Here is a 20,982-nt window from a genome sequence, read left to right on the forward strand (position 1 = left end):
AAATGCATTCAAAGCAGATGCGGTGACATGTAGTATTGTACACTGACCACTAGGTGTCAGTAAAGTTATTGTAGTGATTTATAATTTATGTGTTAAATGTTATTAGCATATTAGCATATGACGTCATCCGGCGACTTCTCCTTTTCCCTCTACATTTTTTACTAAGGAGTTTGCAACAGTGCTAATCCGCCACCCTCTTGTTTCTCTTGTTCTCTTTTCTATTTAATGCCGTTAAGCGCGGCTCAAAATAAAGCCGAGTGAGCAATGCGGATGTACACTTTATCACCCCGTACCACCCTCAACAGTCGCCATCTTGCTGACGTAGCGGAAGGGGCGGGACTATCAAACCCTCCCCAACTTGAAATAATGGCGGATGATGACCAAATCGTTGCGGTGGAAATTGGTGAACAACAATGTAGGTTTTACGTATTTTCATCCAAAACAATACACATATATTGTAGTTGGTTAGAAGCCAGTATGTGTACGTAGTTTGTTGAGTGGGTTGTTAGTGGGTCTTATTAACGACAGATGAGGATACGCCGTCTCTTACGGCCCAGCTAAAGCTAGCTGCGGCATTTGACGCGACAATATTGAATACGCGTAAAACGACACATTTTGTGTTATATTCAGGTAACGATGACATAAATATAATAATCAGCTGGCTGTAGTGGTTGAAGTTGATTGAATCTGTGAAGTCATGTTCATGTTGCGCTACCCTCGGATTAAATATAATAATAATAATAATAAGCACTTATTATATGTGCGTTTGCCATACCGTGTACGCTGTCAATATGTGTCTTTGTACATTGTTTAACTAATTGTTAGTATCACAAATCAACTGACGTTTATTTGTTTGGTGTCATTAAATACAAATCATTATAGAATTCAGTTTCTCACGTCTGTACATTGTAATCTTAGGGCATGATGAGGACACCAGGTCCCTTATTTTGTGGAGGACTGCCAACGCCGCCTTGTTCACAGGGAGACGTAATGCAGCTGTCAATGGATATGAGTAAGTAAATGCAAACAAACATCTGTCATCCCTCATAGTGGCTGACAAATGCTTGAACATTTACCTGTGGCCGTTACATGTTGTCAGTACAGGTTCGTTTGCAGCACATCCACATAAACAGACTGATTTTTCCTAGTAATGATCCTTTTGGCTGTGAAATTTTATATCATAGCGTCCCAGCCTAGGAGACAGGAAGTATGATATATAATAAAATTATGTATATATGTGTGAGAAGTTCATTAAAGAAGACCGGGGTGTTATTGATCCAGGAGAATTATGGCTCTGTTACAGATAAGGCCTACATTCAGCTGTACTCATATCTCCATCTTTAATAGTTTTTATCCAATAACTATATGGTAACTATAGTAACTATATGGAGTGTCTGGTTATAATCTACTTTTATTTTTTTTCAGGATCTACATCGCTAGTCGAGGACTGGAGGGAAAGGTGACACCAGCCTTCTTAAAAAAGAAATGGGAGAACCTGAAGCATCAGTATAAGGTTGATTGACTATTTGTGTTAAACATATGAAAATACATAGGTGAATACTGTGTACATTAGAGTTTTTTGCTGTGTTTTCTTTGTAGGGGCATAAGTACAACAAATCTGGGGTCAGCCTAGATGGCAGTGAGACCCCTGGCGCGTCTTGGAAGTGGTACAATTTGATGGATGAAGCAATTGGGGGCAGGTTATCCATGACGCCGCCCGTCTTCATCGCTTCATCTTCCCAAGATGATGTGGCAGGCGAATCCCCGTCTGTGCTCACCCCAGAACGGGACGCACCCACAGGATCCATCCCCAAAAGACGCCGGGTGGATCTTGGGGACATGTTGAAGGAAACGATGGAAAAAGATGAGAGGTTTGAACTGGAGCTGAGAGAGATGGAAGCCAAGGCCATAGAGAGAGAAGAGGCCAGGGCGAGGGAGGCAGCTGAGAGAGAGGAGAGGAGGCACCGTGAGGCTTTAGAGAGAGAGGAGACCAGGCACCGTGAGGCTATGGAGAGGGAGGAGAGGAGGCACCGTGAGGCCGTGGAGAGGGAAGAACGATTCTTCAGAGAGATGAGGGAGAGAGATGATAGGAGAGACACTGCTGCTAGGGAGGAGCGCTTCCTGGCAATCCTTGAAGCATTAATCCAGAAATAAATAACAGTTCACGTCAGTATCTGCTCTGTCTCGTATTTATCATCACTAAATGCCATCTTCAAGCATCACATGAAACATTGTAAGCATTTTTTAATCGGGATTATAAACAAAACAGGACAAAATAATTTTTGTAATTAATCTTTGTAAAAAAAACCAAAAGTAATAAATATGAGAATAAAGTCATATTACTAGAATAAATTGGTAAAAGAACAGCATAAATGGGAAAATCACTAATTTTACTCAAGTATGTGGCCCTCACTGGAAGACATTTGGACGCCCCCTGCAGTTGAGCAAAGGTAAGTCTGCAGTGTCTGTATTAGAAGATGACGTCACTACTTGTTAATGTCATAATTACTGTGGAAAGAAAATTGTCTGAATTAATCTTTTCTCCGTTTGATATTGTGCTCGAACGCAGTACCTTTTCCCTGCACGACTTACTGTTATCGATGACACTGAATAGAAGTCTCATGAAACACGAGATTGGGTCTCCGAGAAGGAGCTACGACGCAATTTTAACTGTACTTTTAAGAAAAATACAATTAAAAGTACAAGACAATATATTGTAATCTATTCAAATCATTTCTACTGTGGTACACTCGTCTGCACTCTGTGTGTGTATGCTACCGGCCCCGTCTCCACCCACTGACACAAAGAGAGGAATGTATGGCTAACAAAAGGGCTCACTCCATTCATGCCGTTGTTCTATGGAACAAACAAATTTATTTATTGTATGATTATAGAATTTATTCAAGGCTTGTACCCACGTGGCTATTTAATTATGACCCCCCTCACCTCTAGTCCTATTTTGGTCACTTTAAAAGTCCTGTATCTTTAAATAAAAAAGTCTCCTGTTGAATAATGGGTAGTGCAACTCAAGCAGTGACATGCCCCCTTAACAACAAGGGTGTGGCTTTAATGGATATACAAAGCCATTCCAGTAAACCGAAAGTTCCAAAATATACAGCTGTCGGAGAGAACTAACATACAACAAAAATGACCATCCATGTGTAAGTAAATAACTAATTCGACTATGTTCTCTTTGGTGGGAGTGCTAATGCTAGTGGAGCAGCCCCAATACTGCGATAAAACGCCAATCTTTTTGTTACCTTTCAGCAAATATGCAGCTCTTTATTGGGCGAAGTTCGGCCTTAAGTTAGTGGCTGAAGGTGTGGTGATATCTGTCCCGTCTGTTGCTATTGTAGCTACTGCAGCGACTGTAGCAGTGGTCTTGGGAACATACTTTTATCATAAACGTAAGTATTCCTCCTTAACTGGTGCTATGACCCATTATTTAAACCAGTTTGATTCAACTAGTTGCTTTTTTTGTTTCAGAAAAACAATGATCCCACTAAGTGGCAATGATACTGTAAACACGGTGAGTATTGGACGTTCACACTTTTTTTGTTTCGTTTCATTCAAGATGTTTTTTTTTCCACCCTCCCCACAGAAATCACTGCAAATCACTCGGCATCTATTTCAAGAAGATGTAATTATGTAAAGAAAATGGACAAATGATTGGGTGTATGTTTGGGTTTCATGATTTCAAGTCCAGTGTGTACATTAACACAATTCAACATTCCAGAAAATGAGTTTTTTCCCCGTTTTCCAATCGGGTTTGTTCCAGGTTGGAATCCTATGTATTGACCAAACTGCCGCATGCATGAAAATATTTGTGTTTTTATTATGTGTACTGTATTTTTTAAACACTACACGCGTGTGTATGGACCTTATCTGTGTACAAAGTGCAAAAGAGCAAATATGAGATTTTTAAAATTGGTTTCTGTAACAATTTTGTACACAGTTTTGCACCTTAAGGAGAACCTTTATTCATTTATTTGAATCTTTATTCACAATAAAGGCCATTTTTCCTTTGCTAATGTGTGGACACGTACAGCCCATTACAGAAACTGCCCTTATCACAATATAGTCAGATTTCACTTTTCTGTGTCAATATTATTTGACACGCTGATTTTGTAAATCCTGATTGGAAGGGTGTCAGATGTTTAATGTATTTGGTCACCATGGTTCCACACCCTAAAGGAGGGAAAAGAGGAACACAAGTCGTCCATTGTAGTATTCTAGCCACTAGATGGCAGTAATGACAAAACATTGATGAGACATTACCACATTCGATTACTTAAACTGCAAGTCAACTATGGCGTGTCCGATACGATAAAAGTGACCAAAAGTTCACCTCCAACTCCACGTATAAGTGGTAAGTGTTTTGTGTTAATGAATTGTAATGAAAAATTCGAAGTGCTCGTTAGCTTGCTATCTTGTTAGCTCATTAGCTTGCGGCCGACTCCAGTCCCCCCAATGTGACTTAAACAATGTGTATAAAGATGACTATAAGCATGCTATTTCATATCTGGAGGCTTCTAATAATGTTAACGCCCGTATTTAGAAAAATCAAAACAGGTTTTCTATGCTCTAACTACAAAAGTAATCCATTTATTAACATTGAATTCATTTTTCGCAGTTGGTTATGGAACCAATTAACCGCCATAAACGAGGGACGAAAATAGTGGGCAAAATGGGCATGTACAATTACCTTTCACTGCAATTCAACCATGGCGTGTCCGACACGATAAGAGTGACCAAAAGTTCACCTCCAACTCCACGTATAAGTGGTATGTGTTTTGTGTTATTGAATTGTAATGAAAAATTCGAGGCAAACCGGTTAGCTCGTTAGCTTGCTATCTTGTTAGCTCATTAGCTAGCGGCCGACTCCAGTCCCCCCAATGTGACTTAAACAATGTGTATAAAGGTGACTATAAGCATGCTGTTTCATATATGAATGCCTCTAATAATGTTAACGCCCGTATTTAGAAAAATCAAACAGGTTTTCTATGCTCTAACTACAAAAGTGATCAATTTATTAACATTGAATTCATTTTTCGCAGTCGGTTGTGGAACCACCGCCATAAACGAGGGAGGACAATAGTGGGCAAAATGGGCATGTACAATTTTAGCATCCTTGCAATGAATTAGACTGGAGGACGAGATTGTTACTTATAAAAAAAAACAACTTTAATGAGTCGGGTTGAATCTGAAGATTCCTCAACTCTGACAACACAAATATGTCACATACTTTTAATGGACTGAGCCATTGAGTAAATACAAACACACACACACACACACACACACACACAAAGCATCCAGTCTACGAATGGGGAATCAGGAAGGTTCTGACCATCAATGCTGTCGTTTTTTTTAATCTATACACACACACACTAGTTGAGTCCTGTTTAATAGAAACTTGAAGCAACTGTGGGTTCAGCTGTGACTTGATGCCGCAAGACCAGGCTGAGCTGCAGTCATACCATCAGGCTGAGAGGACGGATCTGGCATAAGGAAATAAGCGGTTAGAAATACGTTCATGGAGACGGCCCTGAGAACCCACGGCACACATTAAAGAATGCTCACACATGCCATTGGGTGCTCCAGGGTGTCGTGGGGCCATTGCTTGAATATGCCCTCCACTGGGAGTGACGCGGTTAGATACGGACTGACCTGAGGGGAAGGATACTTGCGTGTGAGAGCCGAGCTTGACTTAAGAGTCTGTTAAGCAGGCATTTGAATTGTCTGCATGACCTAACCTGAATGCATTGTGAAGCCTGGCTGACCTTGTTGCTCCCTCTGCTGGCGAATCTTCATCTCAGCCTGCTTGAGCTGCTCAGTGTGGAAGGTCTGTCTCTCTGTCAGAAGCTGTTGCCGCTGTTGCTCCAACTACACAAAAACACAAACATGCATGAGGAAGCGTATGGAAAAAGAGCTAATTGGAAAAGGGGCTTCCGTAAATCAACGCACAGCCTCTTTCTCGCGGTCCATGATGGTCTCCAGCTCTTCAAAGTGCCTCAGTTTGATCTCCAGCTTTTTCATCTGGGTCTCCACCAGCAGAGCCACCAGAGACTTGATCTTTCGCTCCTCCACTGCCGCCAAATGCTGTGAGCCCAAGAGGGAAAAGAGAACAAAGCACTGACGCTACCGATGTGTGACGAGGAAATGAAAATGAAGTGGAGATAAGATGAAATTGGCTGTGACAGAGCGTGGAAAAGATGGCTAGGGGTTAACAAATAAAAATAGATAAACTTAATTAATTCAGTGTGGGAAATTAAGGCAATGATGCTTTCACTTAATGTATTATTATTCTTTAGTTGCCCAGGTGATGCTGCTGCTACATTTGATTCCCGACGTCCCAAGATAGATGGGAGTGTTGCATCAGGAAGGGCATACAAAGTAAAAACTTATTTGTTTGACGGTTTAATTATTCTACTTTTTTTTTTTTTTTAGATTTTTTTTCTGCTCGTCTTACAAAGAAAATCTAAGTCTGCATTGAAATTTCCAAGCAGTCCTCCACACTGTCTTATTATTAGAATTAATACAGTTCAGAAGGGCAACGCGGTCTCCAAAATGTCAGAGTTGCTAAGAAACCGAAAAGCCTTTGTCTTCCTATGATTGGTAGGTTTTCCAAGTGAGAGGGCGGGGCTTGCCTTGGCCTTTGTAGCAGCAGAGGCCAGAGCGGCTGCTGCTGCCGTGGCAACGGTGCCTTCCACCAGATCCAGCTCCATCACTGCTCTCGCCTCATCCGCTTCTGCATCCTGCCCGTGCACGACATCGTCGTCATTTGCTCTACCTGGAAAATAAAGGTATATTGTCTAGTGCATAGAAATATGTTATATATTAAAAAAAAAACAGGATGAAGCCCAGTTACTGCACCTATATGCAAAATGTCTCTTTCCTCTGCATGCATGTTGTCCGTGTTCTCTCTTTTGACTCGTTCTCCTTCCATTATTGGGTCTCTTGTTTCAACCAAAAGTCCATCAGCGTTGACAGAAACCTGATTCAGGACCAGAAACAACCCATGGTGAATAAACAAAAGGTGGCGATAAAACCATCCAAAAATGTGACATCATTAGTCTTCCACCTGATGGGAACTGGTGTTCATCTCCATTTGTGATGCGTCTGAGTCTGACGGGTACAAAAAGCAAGTAAAAACCATCTTTACTCCACACAGATATTATTTGTGTGTGAATGTAGATTAAAAAAAAAAATCTCACCAGTTTGTTTGAGCTGGTTGCAGGTTATTCCATTTAAAGACTCTTCATGGACTTGAGAAAACTCCTCTGCACGCAAACAGATGTCTTTAGACACGGCTTAGTAAGTTCAATGATAATTTAAGAAATTCATTCACCCAGTGCAGCCTTAGCAGCAGCCGACGCCACACGCGGGTCCACCACAGAGGCCAAGAATGCCACGGTGCTCATAACGGGGTTCTCGGATTGGCTGAAGGGAACGGGCTGGTAGGCCAGGGGGCCGAGAGATGCGGATGAGTCTTCAAGATACGGGTCTTCTATAGGCAGACGGAGGAAGTGGAGGATGCAGTCATCCTGCGTTCTGGAGCCCACATGCTCAGATACTTTGTTCCAGTCATCTCTGTAGACTTCCAAGGCCTGAGAGAGTCGGGAAGGTTAGCTTAACAGCATAAAACTGCACCTATGTAAGTGTATTTTAAGAAAAGATTAATAGCTCAGCTCGGGATAGTACAAAATCACACCTCTAATAACAAAAGTGTCTCTTGCTCAGTCCATTCCCGCCCTGCACACGCTCCTTTAGTCTTCAGCCAGTCCCGGATGTTTTGTTTCCCAATAAGAGGCAGAATACATAAACATTTTAGATAAGTCATTAAAAGGCACATTTTAATTAGTTTTCTGCTGTTGCTGAGACCTTCGGGTGTTTCCTGGCATAAACATCCATGCGTAAGCCAAAGTTTTGGCAATCTGAAGGCTTCTCTCTGCTTTTTTCTGGGAAGGTCAACATGTGCTGTGAAGCTGTCACCTGCAACAGTGAATGTAGGTTGTAGTCAATGCTGTAATTTAGTGTACAGCATACAGTATTTCCTCATTGAGCCCTTGTTTCTGACCATAATACAGTTTTGAACCTTATTAGAGCTCTTGAGACATGAAATAACACCCCTATAGTCACCTTTACACTCATAGTAGACAAAGTAAGAGAAAATAAGGTATGTTGCTGTTAATGTGTTCCCAAAAGAAGTTTCATACGACCAAACTCACCGTGCATTTGATGCAGCGTTACACGGGAAACTCCCTTGTTTCTGACCTTAATACAGTTTTGAACCTTATTAGAGCCCTTATTAGAAACATGAAATAACACCCCTATAGTCACCTTTACACTCATTATAGTAGACAAAGTAAGAGAAAATAAGGTATGTTGCTGTTAATGTGTTCCCAAAAGAAGTTTCATACAACCAAACTCATCGTGCATTTGATGCGGCATTACACGGGGAAAAACTCCACGGGACAACAAGACAGTGGTGATGAGGGATTACTGTATACTTATACACACTGTATGTGTGCTCTACCTGCAGTGGTCTGTGCTGTAAGGGGGCCAGCCCGGTGGGTGTGTCAGCCAGTACATTAAAATGAGGTGTGGGTGGGGGTCCCATAGGGAGTGGTCTGCTCTCTGCATCCACCTGGTAGTTGATCAAACCCCACTGCTCTAGAAATGCATGCAGCCTAAACACAAAATATGTTAGCACTTTACTCCACATATACATATGTATATATGAATGTACAAGTACAAATGTATACCTTGTAATAGAACAGACGTCTCCAGTGAGATTCCGCCTGCAGGATGTTGAACTGAGGTATTCTTGGGGGTTGAGTCTGTACGTGTCAATCATGAAATTACGGTAGGCCAGGTAACTGTGACACACAAAATCAAAGTCATACAATTAGCAAAATGCATTTTGTGGATTTTCATTGTCATAAAACACCACTCACACTTCTGGTGATTTTGACTTGTTCTTTCCATTGAAGAATTCCGGCAGGGCGCGCTTCTCTATTGAGTGGATGCTAACAAGACATCAAAAGGAGGTCAGAGGTGAGGATTCTCATAGCGGACTTGTATGCATTTCTGTACGCTTCCTCACCAATTGTTATTGAACCAGGATGTAAAACTTGGTATGATGATGTGATGGGTTTGTTCAATGATGTTCTCTTCTCCTTCTAATAGGCGAGGAATCTCCCCTCTTCCCTCCTCATCGTCCTGTTTGGACATCCATGCACACAGAGTGACCACCACACCCACAATCAAGTACTACAGTTACACACACACTTGGATTAATAAATTTATTATACAGTCGGCTACATTTCACTTCGAATATTGCGCTTTCATAATAACATAATTATAATAATAATAACAATGGCTACTGATGGGGCTATAACATTTAAAGTCGCCAATAGAATACTTTGAGACAATAGCCACCACAGGAAGTACGCTGCCAGAAAAAAAACTGCTAATGGGAGAGTCTGTTATCTTATTTTTGTCAAATTTTCTCTAAGTATATCTATTACCGTATTTTCTGGACTATAAGTTGCACTTTTTTTTTATAGGTTGGCTGTTCCTGCGACTTATACTCCAGAGCGACTTATAAGTGAAAAAACTGTTTGTTACATAAACACTGGACACCTTTTTTGTTCTTGTTTATTTTTTATGTAGCTGAATAACCATTGTTAGCATATCTTACACCTATTCAGCCTGTTCTCTATTCTTTTATTAATGTTAGAACTTGCCTTCCAAGAGGACGTAATGTCTGTTTTAGTTAAGTAGTTTGTAAAATAAATTACCCGCAAAAAATGCGACTTATGTATGGGTTTTTTTTCTACCTAATTATGCATTTTTGGCCTTGTGCAACTTATACTCCGGAGTGACTTGTACTCCAGAAAATACAGTATATTGAGTAATACAAATGTAAAGGTGACTATAGGGGTGTTGTTTCATGTCGAGGAGGCTCTAATGTCAGACTTATCGCGGTCAATTCTGAAACCAATTCCGATAAACAAGGGACGACTATAATGGTAAATGTATTTACCCTTCCAGGGAAATCATCTTCCTGATCATCTGCAAGATAAATTTAAGAAGAAAGGATGAGACTGTAAGGTGGAGGAAAATATATTAAATTATGTCAGATTCATATTTACCCAAGTCGGCCATAATGCCTCCTTTGACAGGAGTATTCTCACTGTCCTTTTTAAGGTTGACTGCAAGTACAATTAAATAAGACAATTAATTGAGGCATCGGTTCAAATGCCACCATGACGAAAGTGGACAATTTGATGTATTATACCAATTTTGGGTAATATGACCTCCTCCATGTTAGGAACAGGAGTGGGGTCCTCCATATCTTTGGTCAAGTCCTCCTCTTGCTCCTCTTCCTGCTGTCCACGTCGTCTCCTGCACACACATACGTGTGAATTAATCATCTTTGTAACACTATAGAGCACACGTTGTCTCTCCAAGCAGATGCTCCAGCAGGTGATTTCATTGATGAGCTCCTTCCCTCAACCTGAAGGTGTTGATCATTAAAATCACCTGCTATAGTGACCAGCTGGAAAGATAACCTGCAGTGTCTCGGCCAGTCACGATACCCCTGCAATAGAGGAACAAACTGGAATTGAACGCACCCTTTTTTGCCTTTCTTGCGAGCTTCAGAGGACAGGGGAGATGGAGAGCGTCGTCTCTTTTTAAAGGGAGTGGATTTAGTGTCCTGACACTTGACAAGTGGAAAAAGAAATCAAAACATTTTTTTTTAATTTGTATTCCGCTAGGAAACCCGTCAGCTTGAACACGAACCTGCTCGTCTCGTTGATGAATGCGCTGCCGGAGAACAACAGGTAAATTCCTCTCGTCGACACAATAATCTTCCTCATTCATCCACTCATTGAAATCGTCGGTGTCCAAAACCCAGCCAGCGTGCACCTGGAGTACACAGAAAGGGGTATAAGGTATGTGCAAACGAAAAGATTTTACACCACACACGGAGCGAAAACAGATAATTGATACAGAGTTTTGGTGATGTCAGACTATGGCTATAGGAAGAAAGCACCGGTAATGCTTAAAATGCCTGTTACTAAATGGTCATAGCATCTAGTATAAAAAACTTTGAATAGACGGCTGTATAGGCTGACTAGGTTAATCCCATTAGGTGAATTGTTAGCTGCCTCGTTCTGAAGGATTTTCATTGAAACACATGTGCAGTTTTGTACAAGAGTAATGGTTTGATTTCATTTGAACATGCATCAGATTACAATTGAATGCATCACATAATCAGTTCACAGTTCCACATGTCAAAAAGGAGTAGGAAGAAGCAAAGCTTATTAAATCCTACCCCTCCATCTGGTACTTTTACAATCAGTAACTGTTACATTTGTTCACTTCCTGCTTTGCATAATACAGTTTATTTTTATTTATTTTTATTTTATTTTTTTTTGTCCCGTACCAAAGTACGAGGTAATATGAGCATCCAATGACATAATGGGTACCATAGTAAGTGTCAATATAGTGATATATATATATAGCACATCATGACTGGTTCAAGACTCTTCATCCTTGTATTTAGCAAACATCAACTGCTTGTATTGTTTCTTGAATTGGCTCATCATTGTGCATTGTTTGAGGGTCCTACTCAATCCATTCCATAGTTTGATTCCACATACTGAAATGCTATGGCTTTTTAACGTAGTCCGAGCATATAAGTGTTTCAAATGTAGTTCTTCCCTGAGATCATATTTCTCCTCTCTTGTAGAGAAGTATTGGATGACATTTTTAGGTAATTGGTTGTTTTTAGCCTTATGCATTATTTAGCTGTTTGAAGATGAACTATATCAGCAACTTTAAGTATTTGTGATTTTAGAAATAAGGAGTTGGTATGTTCTCTGTAGAGTAGTGTATTCATTGAGCAAAATAAAGTTACTTACGAGACTTGACTTGCACAATATCACCTTTATGTACTTGTTGCAGGTGAGTCTGCATTTTTTGATGCCACTAAATGAATAGGAACGATATATCTACTCTGTTTTTCGGTCGGTGTTCTGTGCCATTATGGTATCAAGTATTGATACTTTCGCTGTTTAACCGATGATTCCCTTTGTGATGCAGCCTTTTATTAGGCCTATGCTTTACGATGTTGATGAATCCTCACTTTATTAGCCAAGCCTCACATGATTGTTTAGTCAGGTTATTAGTGTGGTCTTTTTGGGGGGCTGGGTGTAGTTTTGAAGACATTTTTTTAATAAAAATCCCGATTGGAGGAACTTCACCCTCGGAAAACATTGCATGTTTTGCTCACCCTCCATGGTTTTTCTGTATGTGGAGGCTCTTCAACCTCGCCGTCGACTTCACTCGAGGACAACCAGCTGTCATAACTATTGTTAAGACGAAAGAGAAATTGGTAACTTGAGTGTTCGGGCATTGGTGTTTGCATGTGTATGAGTTTATAATAATAATAATACCTATCAGGGTGCATGCCCCAATGGACTAGGACATGGCTTTGTTTTTGCATGACAGGACGCATCCATTCATCTGAAATGCAAAAAAAAAAAACCCTCAGTCCTTACTGCATTTATCCACCTTTTGAGCACATGCTTTTGCTCACCTTCATCTGTGGATTCAGGGAATGGATATATGTGGTGACTGGCCAGGACTCTATCCATTGTAAGTGTGCTCTGCATGGATAAAAGCAAACCATAAAGGCATGATGAGGTTACTTCATCCTGTTCACTACTTATCCATCCATGTGTATACTTCCATTTCAAATGTACAAATCTCTTTACCTGATGCTTTGTGACGACACCAGTAATTCTGCTAGCCAGCGCCTGATCCAGTGAAGGGTCCAGATAAACCACAGGATGTGACATACAGTTGTGCTGTCAAAACAACATTAATTAGTAGATTTTGATTCATGGATTTCAAATGTTATTTTGAAGTGTGTGTTCGTTACTTGTATTAGAGCTCTTTCAATCATAGCAAACATTTCAACATTCCGGTCCATTCTTGATGGATTCTGCAAGTCAAATCTTCGCCTGTGAAAGTACAAATGTTAGCGAAAAGATTCAATAATTCATTATCCCGTTTGCGAGGATACTTACCAGCCCTGTTCAACTTTAAATTTGTAAGCAGAGCCGAGGATGTGACATAGTCCACCCCCTGGTCGCAAGTCCAGGAAACACTGCGTCTATACAGAAAAATGGCGTCTTAAATCAAATTGACAACCCCAAACAAACACTATATAAAAACAAGTGCATGGGGATGGCAAATGCTGCAAGATCAAAAATAAATATGTTGGAAATTATGCAAAATGAGTGCATGAGAAGGTTAATGGAAAACAGACTACCAAGGGAGCCTGAATGAAAAGATGGTTGACTTAAGGTACAAGTTTCTCTGTCTTTGTTAAACACTTTCGGGTTCTAATTTCGTAGACCTGGCGCAGTCACTGCGCACCTTCTTGCGCCACGCCGACGCCGTGTATGGGCAGCGCACTTTGCAAATTTTGTGAGCAGCGCGATGCCATTGCCTCCATTGTTAATTCTTAGTTGTCTAATTGGTCACTATCTCAATTTCCACCAATTTACCATTATGCAGCCTGCACTTTGCCTGCGCCCCAACTAGACAAGGTTGGAGCTGACAAACTTTCTCCGGCAAACTTTGGCGGGCTGTTTTGTCACGAAATTGTCACCGCGACAAGCTGAAAATGTGGACTCCTCCCCTGGTGCGCCACTCCGCCCATCTATGCACAGTCCAGTCTACCAAATTGGCTGCGCTCTGTGATGCATATTACCACTGCGTGGGCTGCGCCCCAAAACTAGAGCCCTTTGTTTCACTACACTCTAATGCTAACATTAGCTATGTAACTCAGTTATAGTTGGATAATGCAAAATATTACATACAGCAAAGTCTGGCTCCCTTGGTAGTCTGCAGTATTTCTCTCATGCACTTGGCATTGGGGTTTTTGTGTGTGTTTTGGGCATCATTTGCATTTGGTTTTCATTTTCTGTTGCATGTGTCATATTGTGTTTGTGTCATGGATCATTTCTGTGTTTGAAACGTTTAAACGCTGATGTGCTTTTGCCCTGCACTGTAATTCTAACTTATACTCTAAAGGAAGTAAGTGTCATTGATATTAATTACATCTTTCTACTTAAGATGTCATCTGTAAACCTTACGCTATGAAGACGTAAAATCTTAGTCATCACAATGTATTACTATATAATTAACGAGAAAGAATTGATGAACTTACTGGTAGTTTGGTGCGAGCAGGGTTTGGAACTCGTTTGCCAAATGCATCCTCTTGAAACTGGAGCAGCTGCAGCGTCACAGCAGCCAGAGTCTGACATGATGGAGCGTCCAACAACACAAACTACACAAGCACACGAATACAGATTTCAAGTTAAAAACTGCTCATTTGGGACTGTTATCCTTCACTTTTAATACTGATGCATGCATTATCTACAATATTATTCACTAGGGCTGTTTAAATTGGTCTCGTTATGAACTGCTATGTTTCATTTTAGTGGGTATTTTTGACTTTTAAATGCATATATAAAACGCAAATAATGCTGCTGTGAGATGTATGTTTACACAGGGCTAGCTGGAAGGAGGTGGCTAGCTTGCCGATAAGCTAACTACCTTTTTGTAGTGCTTCCCGATCCACTGACGCACTGGCTCCAGCTGGGCTAAAGTATCGGCACTCTCCCAGAACCAGGCTGAAGGACTGCTGTCTTTTTTCCGATGTGCGGAGAACCCGGAGCTGGTCTGACTTGTCCCTGGAAACTCGAGGTTTGTTCCTCCGGACATAGCGGTAATAAATCCCGATCAATCCAAAACAGAAGAACAAAACTGGCTAGCGCGGCGCATGCTAGCTTTTGTGATCTCGTGAGAATGTGCGAGATGTCAAAATCACGAGTCTGTTTGAACACACCACACAAACATGCCATGCAAACTTCCGAGTGGATTTGGATATTTACTTTTTGTAATTATTACTAATTTGTGTGTAGTTTTTAATATTGATACCTAACAATCAAACTTAAATAGAGTGACATGCATCTTAAACACAAATATCGACAATAGCCAGGACCTCTATTATTACTGTCTAAATTCATTCAGTAGATGGCGGTAGTGCACACCGCTAACCAAAACCGAGAAGTAGAATAAACAGGAAATAGACTCCAGCCACGAAAATACAACGCCCCAAACTAAAGGTCTAAAATAAGCAAAATCACTTTCTTCATCAAGTACATGAGATGAAGAACGCTGGAGTTGACATTGTTTTCAAGAGATGCTTTAAGAGACGTGTGAGTCACTTTTGTGCAGACACACTCTGGTAAAGGTAAGAACGTTTATGTATGATAAAGAAAAAGTCACAAGGTATTATGTCTCAAAAGAACATTTCAGGAGCTCGCCAGCATTAGCAGTGGAAGTTATTCAGCTTTAGTATGTAACAAGATAACATTCCGAGTATGATAATAAGGGTGGCCAGACCGTTATGGTGCACAGCATTCCATCAGTTGGGTTCGAAATGGTTATAAGATGTTTTTTAATGTAGACGTACATAGCTGTAGCCACCAGGAACATGTAGTTAACTTCTGACATTATCGACAATAGGCTAGTATCAGTATAGGATCGATACACACGTGATGAGGTCGATATTTTGTTTTTGTTTTTTTGTTGTGTTATTGTTATCCATTCATTTTCTACCGCTTTTTGCTCACGAGGGTCGCGGGGGTGCTGGAGCCTATCCCAGCTGTCTTCGGGCGAGAGGCGGGGTACACCCTGGACTGGTGGCCGGCCAATCACAGGGCACATATACATAGACAAACAACCATTCACACTCACATTCATAATTTGGAGTCGCCAATTAACCTAGCATGTTTTTGGAATGTGGGAGGAAACCGGAGTACCCGGAGAAAACCCACGCATGCACGGGGGAACATGCAAACTCCACACAGAGATGGCCGAGGGTGGAATTGAACCCTGGTCTCCTAGCTGTGAGGTCTGTGCGCTAACCACTCGACCGCCGTGTCGCCGTGTTATTGTTATTTTGGTTAAAATCACAAGCAACAAATTTAAAGGCAAAAAGCACAAAATGTCAAAGTAAATAGTGTTGGTACTGTCTGACCCAGTATTTTGATCGATACCGAAATATATAGTATTATCTACCTATATATGCTTAACAATTGACAGCATAACTATACGTATACATTTTGTAGACCTTGTATCCAACAATATCTTTACAAAAATGTCAAATCCTTCTCTTTCCAGAACCTGAGCCGTCATGGGCGTCCATGGCCTTACGACCTTCATAGAGGGAAACAATCTTTTCCTTTTGGATGTGCGATTCAGAGACAGCCGCCTGGTTATCGACGGCAACAGTCTCTATTTCAATCTCTACCTGAAACACGGTTTGGATCGCCAGCACGGAGGAGACTATGATGCCTTTGCATCCATACTCTATCAATTCCTCTCAGCCCTGGAGGCCTGTAACATCCAGCCATATGTGGTTCTGGATGGAGGTAAAAGCTACCAAAAGACACATTTAAGTATTTTATATGACTCAATTACTTTTATTTTACTTTTACTAGTCAAGCATCTACAATGTTTTTTTTCCTTTTTGGTAGGCTTGGTTAGTGATTGGATTTTGTTTTGTTGACAAGTTAATTACTGCTTGTAACCACTGTCACTGCTATCCCCATTTACACTAAATAAGAGAACTAGGGTAGGCGAGACATGGGTCTGGGAGGGTGGGGTCTATCCATCCCAACAGACTCAGTCCCGTCTTTTTAATGCAACACACAGCATAGGACAACACACCACTGATTAACTCAAGTTATCCTCTCATTCAGTGTGGAAGTGGTACGTTTTTGGCTTCTTTTTCCGTTTGAAACACGTTTTAAAGTTTAGAATAAGTAAATTGGAAAGGGGGTGGCGGTCGAGTGCTTAGCGCGCAGACCTCAGAGCTGGGAGACCAGGGTTCAATTCCACCCTCGGCCATCTGTGTGTGGAGTGTGCGTGGGTTTTCTCCGGGTACTCCAGTTTCCTCCCACATTCCAAAAACATGCTAGGTTAATTGGTGACTCCAAATTGTCCATAGGTATGAATGTGAGTATGAATGGTTGTTTGTCTATATGTGCCCTGTGATTGGCTGGCGACCAGTCCAGGGTGTACCCCGCCTCTTGCCCGAAGACAGCTGGGATAGGCTCCAGCACCCCCGCCACCCTCGTGAGGAAAAAGCGGTAGAAAATGAATGAATGAATGATTCTGGTTGGTTTGTTGTGCTTTGGATGTTTGTCATGTTTGAAATAAAGACAATTAAGGTCAGATAGTGGATTTACACATTTAGTTTGAGGTGCTTGTTTATTAATGGAGTCTAAAGCAGTAAAAAAGTTGTTGTATTCTCTCAGGGATCGACCCCAGCAACAAGAAAATGGGCACTCTGAAGCAGCGTCTGCAGTCCAGGATCCAGGAAGCAGAGAACATGGCCCACGGCCGCAATGGCTCTGTTCTCCCCATCCTGACGAGGCAGGTCTTTATTCAGGTCCTTATTCAGAAGGCGATCCCCCTGGTCCAGTGTCCCGCTGAGGCTGACTGGGAGATTGCATGTTTGGCTCACCAGTGGAGGTGCCCGGTTCTGAGCAATGACAGCGATTTTTTTATTTTTGACCTGCCAGGTATGAGGAAATACAGCATCAGTTCTGCTTTGCATGCAAATGACATGAACTTGATGATGTGTGTTTTCTGCATCTCTTTCCTAGGTGGATACCTCCCACTCAATTATTTCCACTGGACTCACCTTAACGGTAAAGCGTCCCACCGCTACATTTCAGCTCGGCGCTACACCACAAATGCTCTGTGCCGTTGGTACGGTGGACTGAATCAGGAGTTACTGCCGCTTTGTGCTGTTCTGACCGGTAACGACTACGGCACTCCAAAAGAGGCAGACACCCTTCTCGCTCTAATTGATGCAAGTATGTTAAGTAGGAATGGCGGCAGGGGTAAACGTAATGCGCACTCTTCCCGCATCCATCTCCTGCTTTGCTGGTTGTCCTCGTTTCCAAGTTCTGTCGACGCCTTAGCGGAAGTGAGCAGGCTAATGGGAGCGGATAGCATTGGGGGCAAGAAAAAAGGGAAAGGATCGCTGCGTTTACAACTGCAGGCCGGTATGCAGGAGTACCATATCGCCCCCGACAGCCCCCTGGCTCGTTGGTTCTCTGAATGTAAGACACCACCAGGAAGACATGAATTACCGTTACCCGAGTGCTTATTAAACGCTGCGGCACAGGGGCTTTTAGCTCCCTTAGTGGTGGATGCTTTGTTAATGCGTAAAGTGCTGCTCCACCCGCAGGTAGAGAACAGCAAGCAACTAAGCAGCCATTGTAGCGCTACAGCTATACGTCAGGCCATATATGGGATATTACTCCTCAAGGGGAAGCAAGGGGGTTCTGTTCAAGGCACTCAACACACCGGAAATGGAAGATTTAGCCCCGATCAAGATGCCCGCGCAAGCGGCCTGCAGACACAAGTCTCCGGCGCTCACGTATACGTGGAGGAGTTGGATCGACTTCATCTCAACTTGAAGAACAACCAAGTGGAGGCGTTGCTGCTGAAATCACATGTACACCTGGATACAATCGGACAGGTAAATATGAGAAATATGCACTTCAAGTTTCAGTTGGGGTTTAGGTCTACATGGGCCCTTCCAAAATATGGTCTCTATTTCTACAGGATTGGTACGGTTTAACTTCTGCTTCCCCCTTCCAACTTTCCAGGCACCTGCAAAAGTTCATCTGAATGCCCTTTTCGAAGTCTTACGGGTCAGTCAGTCTGCAATGGCTGCTGTCCCCCCTCACTTGAGGCTGGCTGTAGCTGTAACAGGCTTCTGGCTGCAGGAGGCCGTACCCACGCCTTCGCAGCCGCAGCTCCAAGCGCTGATCCTCGGAATGGTGTATGGAGAACTGGTCTCGATTGAGCAGGGTGGAGCCATTTTCTCCCAATGTTCCTGTAAGTAATGCCGGGGCCATAAATGGAATGTTTTATGTTCAGCATAAAAATATCGGAAGAAATATCTATCCCTGACAGTATCCATGTTGTGCACAATTGTAGTCCCACAGCTTAACTGGTCAGTGGAGCGCAGTTTTCTCCGTTGGCTGGATCGGCAACGTGTAAGGTCCCCGAGACAAGGCATGCACATCGGAGCGGCTCACAGTTTCAGCCAATGGCAGGCCTGCCTCTGGAGTGCACTGTGTCTGAATCAGTTATTATTGCTACCATTGCCTGAAGTCCACCTCTCATGGTAAGTTCATTTCACATACTGTTTAGACCAAGGGTGTCCAAAGTGCGGCACCGGGGGCCATTTTAAACTCGCAGGTCATTATTGCTCCATCTTATTTATTCTCAACTTGATATGATTCAAATGCAGTTGGAAAGAAAGATTAAAATAAAAAGTCAAAAATGTACCACTTCCACATGGGATAGGAGAACTTTTGACTCAGTCATGCCATGGCTGACTCCATGCAGTGTGACGGTAATGTCGTGTCATTACTGACGCCTAGTAGTCAGAATAGTACATAAAACTTGTATTTCAATATTTTGTATGAGTAATATTCCATAGTCAACCAAAAACACAAGCGTAGCATCTTTTATAGGACAAAATATAAGTGGCCCTGCATCCTTCAGTTTTTTTTTTTAATGGTAGCAATCAGTTATTATTGCTACCATTGCCTGAAGTCCACCTCTCATGGTAAGTTCATTTCACATACTGTTTAGACCAGGGGTGTCCAAAGTGCGGCACCGGGGGCCATTTTAAACTCGCAGGTCATTATTGCTCCATCTTATTTATTCTCAACTTGATATGATTCAATTGCAGTTGGAAAGAAAGATTAAAATAAAAAGTCAAAAATGTACCACTTCCACATGGGATAGGAGAACTTTTGACTCAGTCACGCCATGGCTGACTCCATGCAGTGTGACGGTAATGTTGTGTCATTAATGACGCCGGGTAGTCAGAATACTACATAAAACTTGTATTTCAATATTTTGTATGAGTAATATTCCATAGTCAACCAAAAACACAAACATAGCATCTTTTATAGGACAAAATATAAGTGGCCCTGCATCCTTCAGTTTTTTTTTTATGCTGCCTTCAGTCGGAACGTTTATACACCCCCGTTTTAAGATACTCCTTCTGTTTTCTGTACATTTCTATCAGTTTGTTCAGCGGTACCATGGCGCACGGCCTTGTCAGCTATCTGAAAGAGGGCGGAGCAACGGAGAGCCTCTTGCCCGAGTCGTCATTTTCCAGGCACTTGTACTCGACACTCTTGCATGCCGTGAGGAATTGCGACTCCAAAGCTCACCCTTCTTCAGCGGGACGAGGTAAGGGGAGAGGCAGAGAACAGGGACGGAGAGGAAGAGGGGCATCCGGAGTAAGGAGAGGAAGAGGAGAGGGAAGGCGAGGGAATGAAGGGATCAGCAACAGGTTTGCTGTTTTAGACATCAATGAGTAAGCCTGACTTAATGATAAATCATGTGACCAAATGGGGACGTTGTATAGATGCTATGAAAAACTATTGTATCATATGGACAGTATAGTTGCAGCTTCGCTAACACTGACCGTTGTCACACTAAACAATAGCAACAGCAGGTACTTGCTATTTTTAATTATATACATGTGTAATGCATTGTATTCATATATTCCATTTTAATCAGCAGATTATGTAATTAGAATCACTGCAACTTTGTATAATCCATGGTTTATTTTGCAAATAAAGCTTTTTAACTTACGTTGATCACGATTTTATTTATAAAAACAAAGGCTGAAACGCACTGTAAAAGTGCACTGTAAATACAATAATATATCTTTTTTTATTACAATTGTTAGAGCAAAACAAAGTCAAAAATTAGCTTATTGTAAAAACAAACCAATAAACAATAGATGTATAACAATATCGACAATGTAACAATATGAACATCGCA

General features: G+C 41.8%; 3 protein-coding genes across 7 annotated transcripts; 2 read left to right on the plus strand and 1 right to left on the minus strand.

The window, feature by feature from the left end:
- The first annotated feature begins 252 nt into the window (after positions 1-252).
- LOC131101346 (uncharacterized) lies at positions 253-4,027 on the plus strand. The gene is made up of 7 exons (XM_058046354.2): positions 253-415; positions 919-1,012; positions 1,426-1,513; positions 1,600-3,161; positions 3,268-3,407; positions 3,487-3,529; positions 3,602-4,027. Exons 1-4 carry the CDS (start codon positions 265-267, stop codon positions 2,152-2,154), a joined length of 888 nt encoding a protein of 295 aa, XP_057902337.2. The 5' UTR covers positions 253-264; the 3' UTR covers positions 2,155-3,161; positions 3,268-3,407; positions 3,487-3,529; positions 3,602-4,027.
- Positions 4,028-5,075: 1,048 nt separating this feature from the next.
- On the minus strand, positions 5,076-14,893 carry smarcc1b (SWI/SNF related BAF chromatin remodeling complex subunit C1b). Of its 4 annotated transcripts, none has more exons than XM_058046337.2 (28): positions 14,641-14,893; positions 14,252-14,371; positions 13,104-13,189; positions 12,956-13,037; positions 12,789-12,881; positions 12,611-12,680; positions 12,468-12,537; positions 12,305-12,380; positions 10,810-10,935; positions 10,641-10,729; positions 10,304-10,410; positions 10,158-10,217; positions 10,049-10,077; positions 9,107-9,222; positions 8,958-9,029; positions 8,766-8,879; positions 8,537-8,690; positions 7,882-7,992; positions 7,712-7,771; positions 7,349-7,607; positions 7,215-7,280; positions 7,082-7,125; positions 6,874-6,994; positions 6,648-6,790; positions 5,965-6,099; positions 5,781-5,883; positions 5,587-5,667; positions 5,076-5,498 (listed from the first exon to the last, which is right to left on the minus strand). In XM_058046337.2, the coding sequence occupies exons 1-28, from the start codon at positions 14,806-14,808 to the stop codon at positions 5,431-5,433; spliced, it is 2,823 nt and encodes a 940-aa protein (XP_057902320.2). In that variant the 5' UTR covers positions 14,809-14,893; the 3' UTR covers positions 5,076-5,430. The 4 variants fall into 4 exon arrangements, with proteins under 4 accessions (XP_057902320.2, XP_057902319.2, XP_057902318.2 ...); XM_058046336.2 differs by having other exon boundaries at positions 5,077-5,498; positions 5,581-5,667; XM_058046335.2 differs by having other exon boundaries at positions 5,077-5,498; positions 5,754-5,883.
- On the plus strand, positions 10,785-20,772 carry aste1b (asteroid structure-specific endonuclease 1b). 2 transcript variants are annotated; one of them, XM_058046341.2, is made up of 8 exons: positions 10,785-10,961; positions 14,651-14,790; positions 16,273-16,523; positions 17,412-17,678; positions 17,763-18,646; positions 18,777-19,008; positions 19,111-19,300; positions 20,216-20,772. In XM_058046341.2, the coding sequence occupies exons 3-8, from the start codon at positions 16,286-16,288 to the stop codon at positions 20,511-20,513; spliced, it is 2,109 nt and encodes a 702-aa protein (XP_057902324.2). In that variant the 5' UTR covers positions 10,785-10,961; positions 14,651-14,790; positions 16,273-16,285; the 3' UTR covers positions 20,514-20,772. The 2 variants fall into 2 exon arrangements, with proteins under 2 accessions (XP_057902324.2, XP_057902323.2); XM_058046340.2 differs by lacking the exons at positions 10,785-10,961; positions 14,651-14,790 and adding an exon at positions 15,153-15,340.
- The last annotated feature ends 210 nt before the right edge of the window (positions 20,773-20,982 follow it).

The sequence above is a fragment of the Doryrhamphus excisus genome, linkage group LG7, assembly GCF_037039965.1.
Source record: "Doryrhamphus excisus strain RoL-2023G ecotype Guam linkage group LG7, RoL_Dexc_Guam_v1.1, whole genome shotgun sequence".
In the NCBI taxonomy this organism is placed as follows: domain Eukaryota; kingdom Metazoa; phylum Chordata; class Actinopteri; order Syngnathiformes; family Syngnathidae; genus Doryrhamphus; species Doryrhamphus excisus.